The sequence below is a fragment of the Xiphophorus hellerii genome, chromosome 13 (genome assembly GCF_003331165.1).
Source record: "Xiphophorus hellerii strain 12219 chromosome 13, Xiphophorus_hellerii-4.1, whole genome shotgun sequence".
In the NCBI taxonomy this organism is placed as follows: Eukaryota; Metazoa; Chordata; class Actinopteri; order Cyprinodontiformes; family Poeciliidae; genus Xiphophorus; species Xiphophorus hellerii.
In genome coordinates, this window is record NC_045684.1 from 8112527 (window position 1) to 8128103 (window position 15577).

Here is a 15577-nt window from a genome sequence, read left to right on the forward strand (position 1 = left end):
ATCCTTGAACCCAGTAGATGGTGGTACTACAGCTATACTGGTTGTAGCCACTGTGGTTCCTGTAACTGATGGGTTTCCGGTTCAAACTTCCCACATCCATCTCAGTTGTTGAGTCCTTGAGCAAGGCACCAAACCTGCCTTGCCTGCTGTTAGTCAGAAGTCCGATAGATAGATAGATAGCATTTATTGTCATTGAACAGAATTCAACGAAATTTCCATTGCAGCTCCCGTGCAAAAGGTCAAATATATACAGTATAAATAAGCAAACACACAATAATAATAATAACAATATATACAACTAAATTAACTAAGGGCACTCAACCACACCAAAGAAGTAGCAGCAGGTCCAATTATGGCAAAGTACAGATAATGTGACAGTGCAAAGTGCAGAACAATATGGCTGTGTGGGGGATATGTATGTGTGACTGCGAGGTTATGATATGTGTGGGAGGGGGGGGCGGCAGGGAGTAATGGCTGTGGGGAAGAAACTGTTTCTCAGTCTATTTGTTGTAGTCCGTATATTCCTGTACCGCTTGCCTGATGGCAGCGGCACAAACAGTCTGTGGCCCGGGTGGCTGGAATCCATCGCTATGGATCCAGCTCTCTTCTTGACCCGGTCTGTGTAAATGGAGTCCAGGTCTGGGAGGGGGCATCCCACAATGCCTTGTGCTGTTCTCACCACCCGTGTCAGTTGTTTCCTCTCCAGTGCTGTGCAGCTACCATACCACACAGTCACGTAACACCCAGACATTCAAACCCACTCACCCAATGTGAAAGTAAACAAAACAAAAATGGACGCCATGCACCCCCTTGCATTCCGCACACACAGAGCTCCAAACAACCAACCAGAACCAGGACCACCAGCTGCGGAATCATTCAAACCATTCTAATTTAGCCCGTTGGGCATAGCTTTTTGGGGGGAATCTTCTTCACAGTTGGTTCAGTTTCAGCCTCCATCTCAGCAGCTCGAATCTCCAGCATTCCATGAAATCTGTTCCTTCGCCGTAACCTGTTTCCCCAGGTTTTATCCCCGCAAGCGATTCCACATCGTCGCTCGCCGCCATAAGCTTTCGGGCCCGAACTACAAAGCGAATCTCCCAACCGCCTCACGTTTTCACTGGCATCATCAGTTTTATCATCTCCACCCGCTACACGAATATGTTACATTAAAAATAGATAATACAAATGTAATAAAAGATTAAGATAAAGTTGAAATATTGGCAAGAACATTTAGTAAAATTCACAGTTCAAATAATCCTAGTGAAGAGGGAAGAAAAGGGAGAGAAAATACAAAACTTAAATATAAAGATGTATTACAGGGTGTTGAAGAAATAAATAATTTGTTAAATGTTGAGTTTACAAAAGCTGAAATGAATTATGCATTAAGAAGGCAAAAAATACAGCACCAGGTAAAGATCAAATTTGTTATAGAATGATAAGACAACTCAGTGAAAAATCTAAAGATATAATAGATATAATTACTGTAGAAGATATGAAACAATAGAACATTTTATATTAGAATGGTTTATTTTTTATTTATTTATTTTGTATAGATAGATAGATAGATAGATCATCACGAACCACACTCCATACCAGTAAGTGGCGGTAATGCTGCTAAAAGTTTGTTGCCAACCGCCAGTAAATCCATGAAGAAGAAGAAGGATGAGGAACGAAAGAAAATGGCGCATGGTCTGTTTGGTTGAATGTTCGACTGTTTCTCTAAACGAGTTTATCAACGAGCCGTTAACTGCTGCTGAAGAAACATTCACAGAGTTTAAAGAAATCATCGTCAAGTCGGAGGAAGAGATGGATGATCATCGCAGACTGCTGGATTTCTCCCGGAGGCCCCAGATAATCTTACACCGAATAGGTAGGAACCAGCAGCGTTTGGATGCAGGTTAAGGTCTAAATGTCTGCACCTTTCTGTATGAGGATCATTTTAGTAAATGTTCTTTTCCCGTATAAATGTTTTGTTAACCGGTAAATGAACGCAGACATCAGAATTACGCTGTGAAAATGGCTCATATACACGAAGCTGAATTTGGTTTCCGATTCGGGAAATGGCTAAAGGGTTATTCCACCTAATTTTTCACTAGCTTCCGCATCTTATTCGATTCTAGTTTAAAAACTACAACACCTGGACTCTTCAGACCTGAACTGGATTATTCTGCTCTAACAGCAGAATATTCAGAACCTTGTTTGGGATTTGTGAAACCTTTTTCTAATTAGTTAAACTTCAATAAAGGTTGATTTCACCACTTTTTGGATCTCTTTCCCTAACATTGATTTAGATTATTCCACACAAGGTGGCAAAGACTCTTATTTATATGAAATTCTTTCACTCTGTCTAAAGTAAAATAGCTCCTGTTTTTGTTTTGAAGGTTTCATAAAGACCATGTGAGGAAGAAGTGGGGAATGTCTTTAAGGAGAGACGGATTCACTGCACTGATGAATCTCAGCTGCTGAATCTCTCTTAAGCCTTTGATGCAAAACATGGGTCAAAAGTGACCCGGCTGAGTTTTTATCTTCTATATCTTTGCAATAAATTAATTTCATCATTCAGTATTCAAGGTATTCCTCAATTAACTTGTTTTTGATCATCATACATCCTTAATTAATTTTTTCCTTTCTTACTTTTTGAACAAAAACCCTTTTTGTATCACTACCCTTCTAACGCACAAAATGGGTCAAAAACGACCCGCATTCATTTTCCAGGTTACTTCATGTATGGTTGAGTGTTTCTATGATATACTTTTGAAATAAATTAATTTTATCATTTACGTTTCCAGATATGCAGTAAATATCTTGTTTTTGTTTACCACAAATCATAATTTTTATTTTTTCTTTCTTAAGTTATGAACAAGCACAGCTTTTGTAATTCTACATCAAGTTTACACACATGGGTCAGAAACGACCTGCATGCATTTACTACAGCATTTGGTGGGAACTGTCCTTGTGTCTTGACCATCGTTGGGACTCTTCGCCAGAACAAGCCTGACATACCATCTATCATGAAGCCATCCAAATCACGGGAGCTTCATAGCTCGGAATTTGGATTCCATGGCAACATGACCATGGTGAGCTATGTGCAGAAGAAAGGAAAGGCTGTTGTCCTACTGAGCACCATGCATGATGACAAAGCAGTGGATAACAGCAGTCAGAAGAAGAAACCAGAAGTGATCCAGTACTACAATAAAACGAAAGGAGGAGTGGACACAATGGATCAAATGATTAGCAACTACACATGTCTGCGGAGAACAAGGAGGTGGCCCATGGTTCTCTGGTACAATATGCTGGATGTTGCCACACTCAGTGCCTACACCAACTTCAGTGCACAACACCCTGATTATATGGGTGGTGCGAGTAATGCACGACGACTATTTATCAAGGAGCTGGGCAAAGAGCTCGTCATGCCACATATGAAGAGGCGCCTGGAGGGCACACCCAAACTCCAGAAGCATATTATTGAGGCAATGGGAAGGTGTGGGTTAAAAAAAGACACAGCCACCACTCAGCTACAAGAGGACATCAGACAGGAGGGCCAAAGGAAGAGGAAGAGGAAGAGGTGCGCGATCTGCCCAGTTTCGAAAGACAGAAAAGCCAGCAGCTAGTGTTCCCAGTGCACTAGGCCGGTGTGCAAGGAGCACAAAAAATTAGTGATCATTTGTGAGGCATGCAAAAATTGAGATGGCAGTTTTTGTTCTACTAATGTGTTCAGTTGTGTTTTATTTTGTTTGGTCACATTTCACCAGTTTACAGTTGTTCAAGCACAGATAATGTTCAGTTCAATAGCTGTTATCTGTTATCAGGATTTATGTGTATGTGTGATAAAATGACAAACGTGTTGCAAGTATTAAATAAATAACTGTTTGGCCCCATTCACTAATAAAGTAATTACTTGAAACATTTTTGTTTTATAGTATTAAGACATTTAATTTTAAATCACACTTGGATGACCCATGTATAGTAATATAAAAATTATGTTTGTTCATAAAGTAGGAAATAAAAAAATTAATTAATGATCTGTGGTAATTAAAAACAAGATATTTAAAGAATACTTGGAATATTCAATCATAAAATGAATTGATTTCGAAACACAGAGCAAAGAAAAACTCAGTCAGCATGAAATAACATGGAAAATGAATGCGGGTCATTTTTGACCCATGTTGTGCATCAAAGGGTTAAGCTCCTCCTCGGCTGGAAAACATGAATAAAACCTATATAGATATTATGTATATACGCATGTCCATATAAATATGTGTAGTTTAATGCATATTATTCAGCATTAATAATTACTTAAGCATCTTTATTTCTCTCTGATTGTATTATTTTGTGTTTGTATATTTATATAAATATGTATTGATATTACTAAATAATATATTTAAAAAATTATGACTGGTTGTGTGCTTTGTAAAATAATCATAATACAGAAATATCAACACATTCTATTCTGACTCTATTCTGTTTTCCCCACTAAGAATAGTTAAATATGCTCAACCTTATATCAGTCATTCAAAAATACTTTAAAAATAATTTCCTTGTAAATGTTGCTAACCTTTTATTAAGGTTTACAGAAAAATTGGTGAATATCTGTTTAGTATTTAGCGAGTTATGATTGATAAATGCGCTGATACGTCATTGAGTCTGTTAAACATAAAGCTGAGTGGAACGGTCGACCGCTCCAAGATGGCCGCCTTAAATCTCTTCAGTAACAATAGGCAAGAGCGGTCCATGAGGCGTTTATTTATAGTCTATGGGGAAAAGGGGCACAATGACTATGGGCAAAGGTGCATTCATGGGCCCAATATGAGTGGGAATTTACAGTTTCTTTATTTTTACGCCGTTTTCAACTAATACACCAAACAGTTACATAGATAAAAGAAGTTCAATGTCCAAACAACTTGAAAATTGCTTTTATAGTTTATTTTTTCCAGTTTGACAAGCAAATAACAAAGATCAAACTTTTCATTAGTGATGTGTTGAGTAATGAAGCGGGTAAGACAGAGAACTCACCTAAACCTGAGCAGTTACAGTTTTTATTTTTTAGTAATAAATCGTTGTCTCTGGTGACACAGCGAGTAACAAGCCAATCACAACCCTCTTTTCTATTTGTTTCTAGTTTTCTTTTGGATCCAGCCATTGTTTCATACAACCAGATTAATCAGAATTTATGTATCAGAATCACAAACATTTTAAACTTGTTTATTCATTGTAAAGCTTTATGTTGTTTTCACGTTGCCTATTTTACATATATTGTCCAGTTGATGTCACAGTAGAGCAAATGAAGCACCGCGGTGCATCGGCTCATGAGTCGAATGATTGGATGGAGTTCCTCAGGGCTTCATGAAGCTGCATCTCACCATCACTACTTTTCATTGTTTCCTCTCCTGCTCGGGTCAAAACCCACAGGCCCAACCCAGTGCATGCTGGTCCTATACCAGTCCCTATACTTACAGAAAATGGACCCACAGTTCTTAATGTCTAACTTACAAAAGTAAATAACAAACACAAAGCAACAAAAACTAAACAATTATTAACCTACAAATAAAATCTGTAAATAAACCCCAAAAATATAAAGTGAACTAAAATCAAATTTTAATACAAATAAAAGTAATGATAGTTCCAAATTAAGTAATATCTTGAAATAATAAAATTTACTTGTAAATATTAACAACATTGGCAACTATTATTAATTTTATAATAAATAAAAAATATTTAATATCCGTTCATTTGAGAATTCTCCAATTGTCAGCTGGATTTGTCGCCTGATCTGTCTCTCTGTCTACGCTCTTAAATTTTTCGGTGTGGGTTTTTTCATTTTTTTCATTTCTGTCGTAAACAATGAACGATTTCTCCCATTTACTTTAATAAAATGACGATTGCTTTTTAAATCTGTTTTCTTGTCCAGATTGCCTGCAGTGTAACATTTATTACCAGGAGAGGAGATCCACTCTGGACCAGGAGGAGTTGGAACCTCTGCAGGTGAAACAAGAACAGGAAGAGCCAGAAGATCATCAGATAAAAGAAGAGCAGGAGGATCTAAAACACCAGCAGATAAAAGTGGAAGAGAAAGAAGTTTACTGCAGTCAGGGTGAAGAACAGATTGAATTAAAACAGGAGACTGATACCTGCATGATGGTTCCTATTGATGAGCAAACAGACCACACTGAATCAGAACCAAACAGGAACCAAGTCATCTTCCAGGAAGCTGCTGAAGCTGAGAACCAAAATCAGGAAAGAAGAAAACTTTTCTCATGTGTCATCTGTAAAAAGCGTTTGACTTTCAAATCTGTTTTTGATGCTCATATGAGAACTCATAAGGGTGAAAAGCCGTTTTCATGTGTGAACTGTGGGATGAGTTTTAATCGAAAACAGAGTTTAACTCAGCACATGAGGATTCATACTGGTGAAAAGCCGTTTACATGTGTGAACTGTGGGATGAGTTTTAATCGAAAACAGAGTTTAACTCAGCACATGAGGATTCACACTGGTGAAAAGCCGTTTTCATGTGTGACCTGTGGAAAAAGTTTTGGTTATAAACCGGCTTTAACTCAGCACATGAGGATTCACACTGGTCAAAAGCCGTTTTCATGTGTGAACTGTGGAAAAAGTTTTAGTCAAAAACCGCATTTAACTCAGCACATGAGGATTCACACTGGTCAAAAGCCGTTTTCATGTGTGACCTGTGGAAAAAGTTTTATTCGAAAACAGGATTTAACTCGGCACATGATGATTCATACTGGTGAAAAGCCGTTTTCATGTGTGAACTGTGGAAAAAGTTTTATTCGAAAACAGGATTTAACTCAGCACATGATGATTCATACTGGTGAAAAGCCGTTTTCATGTGTGAACTGTGGAAAAAGCTTTAGTCAAAAACCGGCTTTTACTCAGCACATGATGATTCACACTGGTGAAAAGCCGTTTTCATGCGTGACCTGTGGAAAGGGTTTTCATCAAAAACAGGAATTAACTCGTCACATGATGATTCACACAGGTGAAAAGCCGTTTTCATGCGTGACCTGTGGAAAGGGTTTTCGTCAAAAACAGGAATTAACTCGTCACATGATGATTCACACTGGTGAAAAGCCGTTTTCATGTGTGACCTGTGGAAAAAGGTTTATTCGAAAACAGGATTTAACTGAGCACATGATGATTCACACAGGTGAAAAGCCGTTTTCATGTGTGACCTGTGGAAAAAGTTTTAGGCGTAAATCGCCTTTAACTCAGCACATGATGATTCACACAGGTGAAAATCCGTTTTTATGCGTGACCTGTGGAAAAAGTTTTGGTTATAAACAGGTTTTAACTCAGCACATGATGATTCACACAGGTGAAAAGCCGTTTTCATGTGTGACCTGTGGAAAAAGTTTTAGGCGTAAATCGCCTTTAACTCAGCACATGATGATTCACACTGGTGAAAAGCCGTTTTCATGCGTGACCTGTGGAAAAAGTTTTATTCGAAAACAGGATTTAACTAAGCACATGAGAATTCACACTGGTGAAAAGCTGTTTTCATGTGTGAATTGTGGAAAAAGCTTTAGTCAAAAACCGGCTTTTACTCAGCACATGATGATTCACACTGGTGAAAAGCCGTTTTCATGCGTGACCTGTGGAAAGGGTTTTCGTCAAAAACAGGAATTAACTCGTCACATGATTATTCACAGTGGTGAAAAGCCGTTTTCATGTGTGACCTGTGGAAAAAGTTTTATTCGAAAACAGGATTTAACTCAGCACATGAGGATTCACACTGGTGAAAAGCCGTTTTCATGTGTGACCTGTTTAAAAAGTTTTAGTCAGAAACATAGTTTAACTAAGCACATGACGCGTCACACAGTTGAAAAGCTGTAGAAGTATGTTCCATAAATGTCCTATGTTGTATTTGTTAAATGTGATCATTTTGATCTTCACATTTGGATACTTAGAGATGTTCAACCATGACACATTTTCCTTCATTGATGTTTTATTTTTCTGGTATATTCTGTATCAATAAACAATAATGATAAACTGTATGTTATTGTATTAACTTACTGTTTATGTCAAACTGTATGTTGTGTGTGTACAACGTGAAGAGCAGAGGGCTCAGCACACAGCCCTGAGGAGTGCCAGTACTGATGCTGATAGATGAAGAGGCTTGGGGGCCCACTGACTAATTCATGCATTAACAGAGTTTGACCGGACATGGACTCCCTTCCAGAACATTCTCACATGATTGGACTTGAGGGATTGATTTGTATTATTCTGTACCATAGAGAGTGAGTGGGGTTTATTTTTGTAGTTTTTTAAATCAACAATAGAATGTATATAATGGTTGAGTGTTTTAAAAAAAAATCTACAAAACAGTATTTGTGTTAATTTTGTGTTTAATGTAAAATGAGATTGAATCTGATTTCATTTCTTTCAAATTATGTTAACCAGTTTTACTCTACCTAATTAAAATCTATTCAAATAAAAAAAAAATCTTTTGTACTTTAAAGAAATGCAAAATTCACCGCAAACTAATTTTCATGCATTGATTGCACAAAGTACATGTAATTATTTTTAATATTTTGCTTTTTTCTCTTGTTTTAGCTGTAATATTTTAATCTGTTCTGCTGCAGCATTTAGATTACTGTATTTTAATGTTGAAACTATTTTTATGTTTATATGTATTTTAGAAAGAAATAAAGGTGTAACATTTCATTTAACATTAAGAGTTTTGAGTTTTCCTTTAGTGTATGTTGTGCCTGATCCTTGAACCCAGTAGATGGTGGTACTACAGCTATACTGGTTGTAGCCACTGTGGTTCCTGTAACTGATGGGTTGCTGGTTCAAACTTCCCACATGTAACCCAAGTGTCCGCCATGACCCAATCACCTTCCCTTTAAGTTGATTGTCATGTGTGCTTCCGGGTTTTGTTTTTTCTTCCCCACCTTGCTGCTACTCACTGTTGGTTGTTTGTAAAACAACCTGGAGTTTCTGAATCGACTCATCACTCATTTAATCTCTAAAACTTGAAGATTGCGGTGAGTTGTTAAATACCATCTGACTTGACGTTGTATAGCATTTGCAATGATAGCGCCGCTAATATTTCCCTCCTGTTGAATCACTCGCCAGGTTGTGATCCATTGACAGCTGGTGAACCTTCCTGATCTGAGCAAGTTATCATTGCATCCACCTCATCAGATAATCCGTTACTCGACGGTGAGTAGATAATAGGGCGTTATTTTCGCTCTGCTGCGCCAGTTAGCATTAGCATTAGCTCTGATCCATCGACAATCAGTGGCCCACATCAGTTTAGTGTACTTATTAATTACTTACTTAATGAAGAATCACACTGTTGCAGCCGAATTAAAGACCACACCTTTAATATTTAAGGGTTTACCTTTTGTTAAGGAAAAATATTATTTTTGGTGCTTAATACAGTTAATCTTACGACATGTGTAAAGGTATAGCCAACACTCTTATTTGGAACAGGTTTCGTCTGAGATGCGGTAAGGAGCTGAAGAAGCAGCTCCAAAGGACAAGCAGGGCCCTTTGCCTCCCCCACACACAAAGCAATAAAATTTACATTCCAAAGGGGGAAGAGACTTTTTGGCGCCAGGGATCTCCCCGTATCAGACAGAGATGAACACGAAGTGGTCCGCCCTTTTACTTAGACAAAAACCAGACACCTTTGCCATAATGAGGGGAGTTTCCAAGTTTTTCTGAGTCCCTACGGAGTTTCTAATAGGTCAAAGAACGGAACGCCTTGACTGCATATATTAAATAGGGAAACACCTCTTTACTTTAAGATTCCGGGTTAGGAAAAAAACCAGAGAGAGCGGCCACTATTTTTTGCCTTTTTTTGTCTGTGTTTTATGTTTGTTTGTCTCCCCTTGTGTGTCTTTATTTTTATGAGAAAAATGCATATCTCTGTTCCTCTGCAGCTTTGTTGTCGATTGCTTTGTATGAGATTAAACTCTGTGATCTGTGACGTCAACACGCTTTGTTGTTGTTTCGTTTTAGCAGAACGCCGCCACTCGCCGAGGACTCGGAAAATTAAAGAGGAAAGAGCCAAACGTTTTGTCCAAAGCTAGCATTAAATGATCCTCTTTTTTAACACTTTCAACTTTAGATTTGATTATTTTTTCCATGATTTCTTTATTGGTGTTGCATTCCATGTTGGTGCAGCGATGAAATTTGGTACCTAATATGATTTAGTTTGTAGCTACTTTGATCAATCACATTTGTAAGTTGATTGATTTGATTCAATATTGGTTGTTTGTAACGACTGCTAATTATATTATCTAGGCAATTTTGAACTTGAATTATGAAGTGCGCTTTTTTTTAAAAAAGGATTTAAATTTTTCTTTTTATCTTCTCCTTTCTTTTTTATTTTTTCTATGAAGTTGTTAAAATATAGCAAGTACATATTTAATTGTTTTCTTGTCTCTTCCATTTAGTTTATATAAATATAATGTTTATATATGAACTTAATGTGTGTTATCTGGCCTTTTAGGTCAGGTTTTTCCCCCTTCCCCTTGCATTGACTCACTTGATGACGGAAGATGGCGAGCTACCCACCCACCATCTGGTGGTAGGAAAACGGAACTACACTTTCCCTACAGAAACGAACTAAACTCTGAGTATTGAAAAGGGAACATAATTATTCTCTTTTTGTTCTTGGATCTATTGTGGACTCTATTACGTTTGAAGTATCAATGATTATTATTATAATTGTTTTTGTTGGTTAGTTTTTTTCCCCTTCTGTTTTTGGAAATTTATTGTTTTGTTTTGGTATTATTATTATTATTATTATTATTATTGCCACTGCAATAAATAGCAATATTAACAAACTTTACTTTTTTGTATCAGTTGTATTAATTATTCACCCCACTCATGACTCCGTGCCGTACCTACTTCTGATTATACAAACTGGTTAACACTACACCTCGCAGTCAGATCTGCTCAGTTGAGAAAGGCGCTACACACATCCATCTCAGTTGTTGAGTCCTTGAGCAAGGCACCAAACCTGCCTTGCCTGCTGTTAGTCAGAAGTCCGATGGTGCCGATTGTGTAGCAGCTTCTGTCAGTCTGCCCTAGGGCAGCTGGGCTACAATGTAGCTTACCACCATCAACATGTAAAGCACTTTGGCATCCTCTGCACTAGATAAATCGCTATACATACATTTACCATTGACTAAACACTTGCATTTTGTCTTTTTGTTGTGTTTTGTGTTAAACTTGTCCTGTCTGACAGTGTGACACTCAGCATTGCCGAGTACCAAGGTTAAGCCCTAAAGACTTGCATAAGTGGACCATTATGGCTTCCCCCTGATATAATTACATGAAACTTTATTAGAAACTGCTTTGGGTTTATTTTATTAAATTGTAATGAGACGGAGAAGAAAGCTGGAGAGAAAAGAAAGGTGAGAAAAAAGTTTTATAGGGGCCCCCTCCTCTCACCCAACTTGATATAAAGGTAATCACAGAGAGGAGGGAGCCAGAGACCAAACCTGACAGACAGACCAGGCACACAGAGACAAGATCACATGTTCCCATTCTCATGTGTACACCCAGACATTCAAACCCATGTATATAATGTCAAAATAAACAAAACAAAAATGGACGCCATACACCCACTTGCATTTCTCATACACAGAGATCCAACAGCCAACCAGAACCAGGACCACCAGCTTAGGAATCATTCAAACCAAACCCCTATCCCAAGTCACAAACCCAGCCTGCCAACCAAAGGATCCACCTAGTCCCAATGAAGAAGATCCAGCAGACATACAGCGCACCGGGTTGACTGAAAGAACCCCAACCCAAGAAATGGACCGACCAGCCAGCTCAGCGCAATATCCAGAACAAGAATACCACCCACAGCCCTGAATCCCAGCCCAGCACCAGGCTGTGGCCACAGATAGGCTAGCAAAGCAATAAATCACAGCCCATGCCAACACCAAGACAGACAGACAGACAGTAAACGATACCAGACCCAAAAAAAGGGGCCAATCAAAATGCAAACACCAGCCAACACAAGCACTTTCACCACTTCATACACAAATAAGCCAAAAACACAAGCCTCTCAACTTGCCGACTACACCACCAGTAGGAAGGATGCTACAGAAAAGCCAACGCACCAACTGTGAAAAAGGAAGCAGCCCCTCACAGGTCCATAAACATCCCAGCCGCCAAGTGATAAGTAAAAAAGCCAATCCTAACCTGGTACAAGACGATGGTTGTTGTGAAGTCCAACATAATGAGAGCTCAGCGACCCCAACCCTGACAGACCCACACAGAGACAGGCTCACACAGAGACTGCTGGATCATCCAGACACAGGACCACCACCACCCCACTGCGATCCACCTCACAACTGAGGACAAGACGTGGCATAAAGAGCCCAAAACCATGTTGAAAATTCACAGTGCAAACATGCAGTGCATGAACCGGCCCCAAATCCAGACTACATACTGAGCAGAACCCAAGTCTCAGGGTTCAGCCAGGATCCAGGGAAAATACGCCCCCAGAATCCCAAGACTACCCCAGGAACAATACGGCCACCATGCCAGTAACCCATCTCAAGCTGTAAGGAGCCCCAAACTCACCACATGCTGCCGCCAGAAGTCATTCACAGGGTCACTAATGTCCCTCCCCAGATGAGGGCCACAGACCCCAGATGCCCAAAACCTAGACCCGTACCAGCAACAATGTCCCACAGGACGGCCAGGTTCTCCAGAGTCGAGCAATTATGTGTATAAATCCAGATTTTCTTCTTTTAGACAAATAAAAAGAAAGCCATAAAAAATGTAATGTTCATATAAAGTTACATTTGTTAAAATCTGAGGGTTAAAGCATAATTTCTGTCATGAGGGGATTGATCCACTTGACCCACATACAGAACAAACATGAAGCCGGTGAATCAGTTCAATACAGTTTATTTTGTCCAGAGAATTGAATGAAATGTGAATCTTGTCCCGGAGTCCACTGTATAGGATCGACTGCATCCTGGAGGAGGGAAAGGTGAATGGTGAGTCTGCGTTCTTGAATTAGACTGAAGGAGAGGATTTAATTACTTACTTGATGAAATGCAGTTAATCTGCCAGGGAGGAAGAAGCGGTGGGGGCTGCTGGAGTCGAGGCTGCTTGTTGGTGGCGTGTGGAGTCTCAGAGTTTGGTGTAGATCGCTGGTGGAGGTGGTGTTGGAGGGCGGACAGGTAATCGAGCAAACAGTGACCAGAGGAGCGAGCCTCATAGAAAATGAAATATTCACTATAAATTAATTTTCATGCATTGATTTTTCTTGATTATAGAAAATATGGTTGAATATTTTCTTCAATAATTTGTTGTGTCTTTTGTCTTAGTTATATTTTTCTCTGTTCTGCTGCAGCTGTTTTCTATTATAGATCACCATGTTTCTAATGCTGGAACTCATTTAACCTCCACACATAGATATATTATTAGTGTCTTAGAAAGTAAGTAGAACATTTGCCTTTCCTGTGAAAATGTCGTGTTAGTGCTGAATGTTACTGCTGAAAATTGTAGAAACATTTGAGTTCAACTGCAGAACACTTGCTGAAATGAAATGAGTAGAAGCAGCAGAAAAAAGTTAAACAGTGCAAACCTGTCAGCTAAACTGAATAATTTAAAATCAGTACCAACAACCCTGCTTAAAACTTTAAATGTTGCACAGAAATGCTTGCAAATTAAAGTATAAGGTCATATATTGAATAATTTCAGTATTAAAGAGAGTAATGGCATTTAACCCATCTAGTGCAGAAGAAAGAGTGTATAAACTAACATTAGCTAAATAAATATTAGTGAGGCAATCGATGGTAAAAATACACAATTATTTAGTTTGTTGCCAACAACGCTACCTGGGACTTCCACCCAGGATTTGATTTAGGGCACAGGCACGTTTTTGCAATAGACGCTGTTTCAAAGTTATAATAATTTATTAAAATAAAACAGTAAAATTAAATAATACCTCTATGTAGATAAGAAGGAGTTAGAAAAATTAAGCTGAGTTGCCGAGGCTTGGCGGTAGGTGCTGACAGGTTCTGGATCGGAGGCTCCCGAGCAAAGAATCACCAAACACCGTGACGTCACAAACACTCGTTGGATTTCCCTCCATCGATTTATGTTGATCACGGGACAGCCACAGCAACAGGGGGCGCCACCATCTGGGCCAAACGCACCACCTTCAATCCTGAGAGCTAAAACATAAATAAATACAAACTATTATTAAAATACCGGTAGAAAATTCAAGTAGAAAAACCCGTTAAAAGTCATTTACACTCGACCACCAGCACCGCACATTTAAATGAACGTGATGATCGTAAGATCCACAAGGTGGCGGTAATGCAATGACATGAATGAACGACAGTCATAAAATCCCAAAGAAGAAGAAGACAATGAAAAGGCCAGTCCGGTTGTTGTATCTCGAGCAGGAAGCGTTTAGGCGTTATTTTGGCGAGTATTAAGGTGGTTTTTGGCATAATCTGGGCTGTGAGTGGATCTAGATGGCTAGTTGTAGTGGAGGGTGTTCAGAAGATGAAAATATGGATACAGGATGGTCTATGGTAGAAAATAGAAGAGGGGGAGGGGGAAAGGATAAAGGTAAAAAAGGAATAAATGCCGGTAAAAGGTCTCTTGAAGATGAGGAAGAAAGAGTGGAAATAAAAAAGAAAATAATGATGGAAGACTTTAAAGTTATTCTAAAGTTTAAGGCTGGACAAGATATGATTGGGGTAAGTCCTATCAATCTATCAAATGGATTAAAGAAAGTCATCGGAGATGTAGAACTAGCTAAAGTTTTAAGAGATGGGAGCCTGCTTATTATTTGTAAGAATGCTGAACAAAAGAATAAGGCAGTAAAACTACAAATGGTATGCAAAAAAGAAGTGTTAGAAAGAAAGGTAGTGGGGGAAGAAAGAGGGGTGAAAGGGGTAATATCAGGGATCCCTGTTGGAGAAAATTTGGAAGAGCTTAAGAAAGTAATGAAAGGAGGAGAGATTATAGGCATCAAACGATTGCAAGCTTTTAGGAATGGGGAGAAAATGGACAGTACATCTATTCTATTAGAATTTAAAGATAAAGTTCTGCCTGATAAGGTGATGGTTGGTTACATGAGTTTTAATGTAAGAGCCTATATTCCACCGCCTCTCAGATGCTATAAGTGTCAAAGATATGGTCATACTGCGAATGTTTGTAAAGGGAAACAGAGATGTGGTAGATGTGGAGGTGAACATTCGTATGGTGAGTGTGGAAGTAACCCAGTTAAATGTTGTAATTGTGGAGGAAATCATACTGCAGCATATGCAGGATGTATGGTTAGAAAAGAAGCAGCCGAAATTCAAAAAGTTAAAATTGATAGGAGAATTACATATGCTGAAGCAGTGAAAGAGGTGAAAAATATTGGAAATGATCCAAAAACAAATTATGGAAAGGAAGAAGGGATTAATAATAATCAGGGTAATGTCACGTTAGAAAAACTAATTCCTTTTCTTGCGTATATCATTAATTGCTCAGAACAAGCAAGAACTAAGACTGAAAAAATAAAAATTATAGTAAAGGCAGCTACAAAGTTTTTTAATGTCAAAGATCTGTCATGGGA

General features: G+C 38.6%; 2 protein-coding genes and 4 long non-coding RNA genes across 6 annotated transcripts; 4 read left to right on the top strand and 2 right to left on the bottom strand.

Moving 5' to 3' along the window:
- The first annotated feature begins 1795 nt into the window (after positions 1-1795).
- LOC116730990 (uncharacterized) lies at positions 1796-6014 on the top strand. Its single transcript, XR_004341440.1, has 2 exons — positions 1796-1870; positions 5909-6014. It is a non-coding gene; the product is annotated as an uncharacterized LOC116730990 (long non-coding RNA).
- On the top strand, positions 1937-3878 carry LOC116730943 (piggyBac transposable element-derived protein 4-like). Its single transcript, XM_032580515.1, has one exon. It carries the CDS (start codon positions 2856-2858, stop codon positions 3609-3611), a length of 756 nt encoding a protein of 251 aa, XP_032436406.1. The 5' UTR covers positions 1937-2855; the 3' UTR covers positions 3612-3878.
- A 253-nt stretch (positions 6015-6267) lies between the features above and the next one.
- Positions 6268-8009, top strand: LOC116730931 (gastrula zinc finger protein XlCGF8.2DB-like). Its single transcript, XM_032580503.1, has 2 exons — positions 6268-6826; positions 7331-8009. The coding sequence occupies exons 1-2, from the start codon at positions 6307-6309 to the stop codon at positions 7846-7848; spliced, it is 1038 nt and encodes a 345-aa protein (XP_032436394.1). The 5' UTR covers positions 6268-6306; the 3' UTR covers positions 7849-8009.
- Positions 6954-7312, bottom strand: LOC116731069 (uncharacterized). The gene is made up of 2 exons (XR_004341528.1): positions 7272-7312; positions 6954-7103 (listed from the first exon to the last, which is right to left on the bottom strand). It is a non-coding gene; the product is annotated as an uncharacterized LOC116731069 (long non-coding RNA).
- Positions 8010-8706: 697 nt separating the features above from the next.
- LOC116731011 (uncharacterized) lies at positions 8707-11217 on the top strand. Its single transcript, XR_004341465.1, has 3 exons — positions 8707-9002; positions 9094-9180; positions 10478-11217. It is a non-coding gene; the product is annotated as an uncharacterized LOC116731011 (long non-coding RNA).
- LOC116731029 (uncharacterized) lies at positions 10110-14393 on the bottom strand. The gene is made up of 4 exons (XR_004341484.1): positions 13949-14393; positions 13043-13211; positions 10595-12970; positions 10110-10165 (listed from the first exon to the last, which is right to left on the bottom strand). It is a non-coding gene; the product is annotated as an uncharacterized LOC116731029 (long non-coding RNA).
- Positions 14394-15577: the final 1184 nt, after the last annotated feature.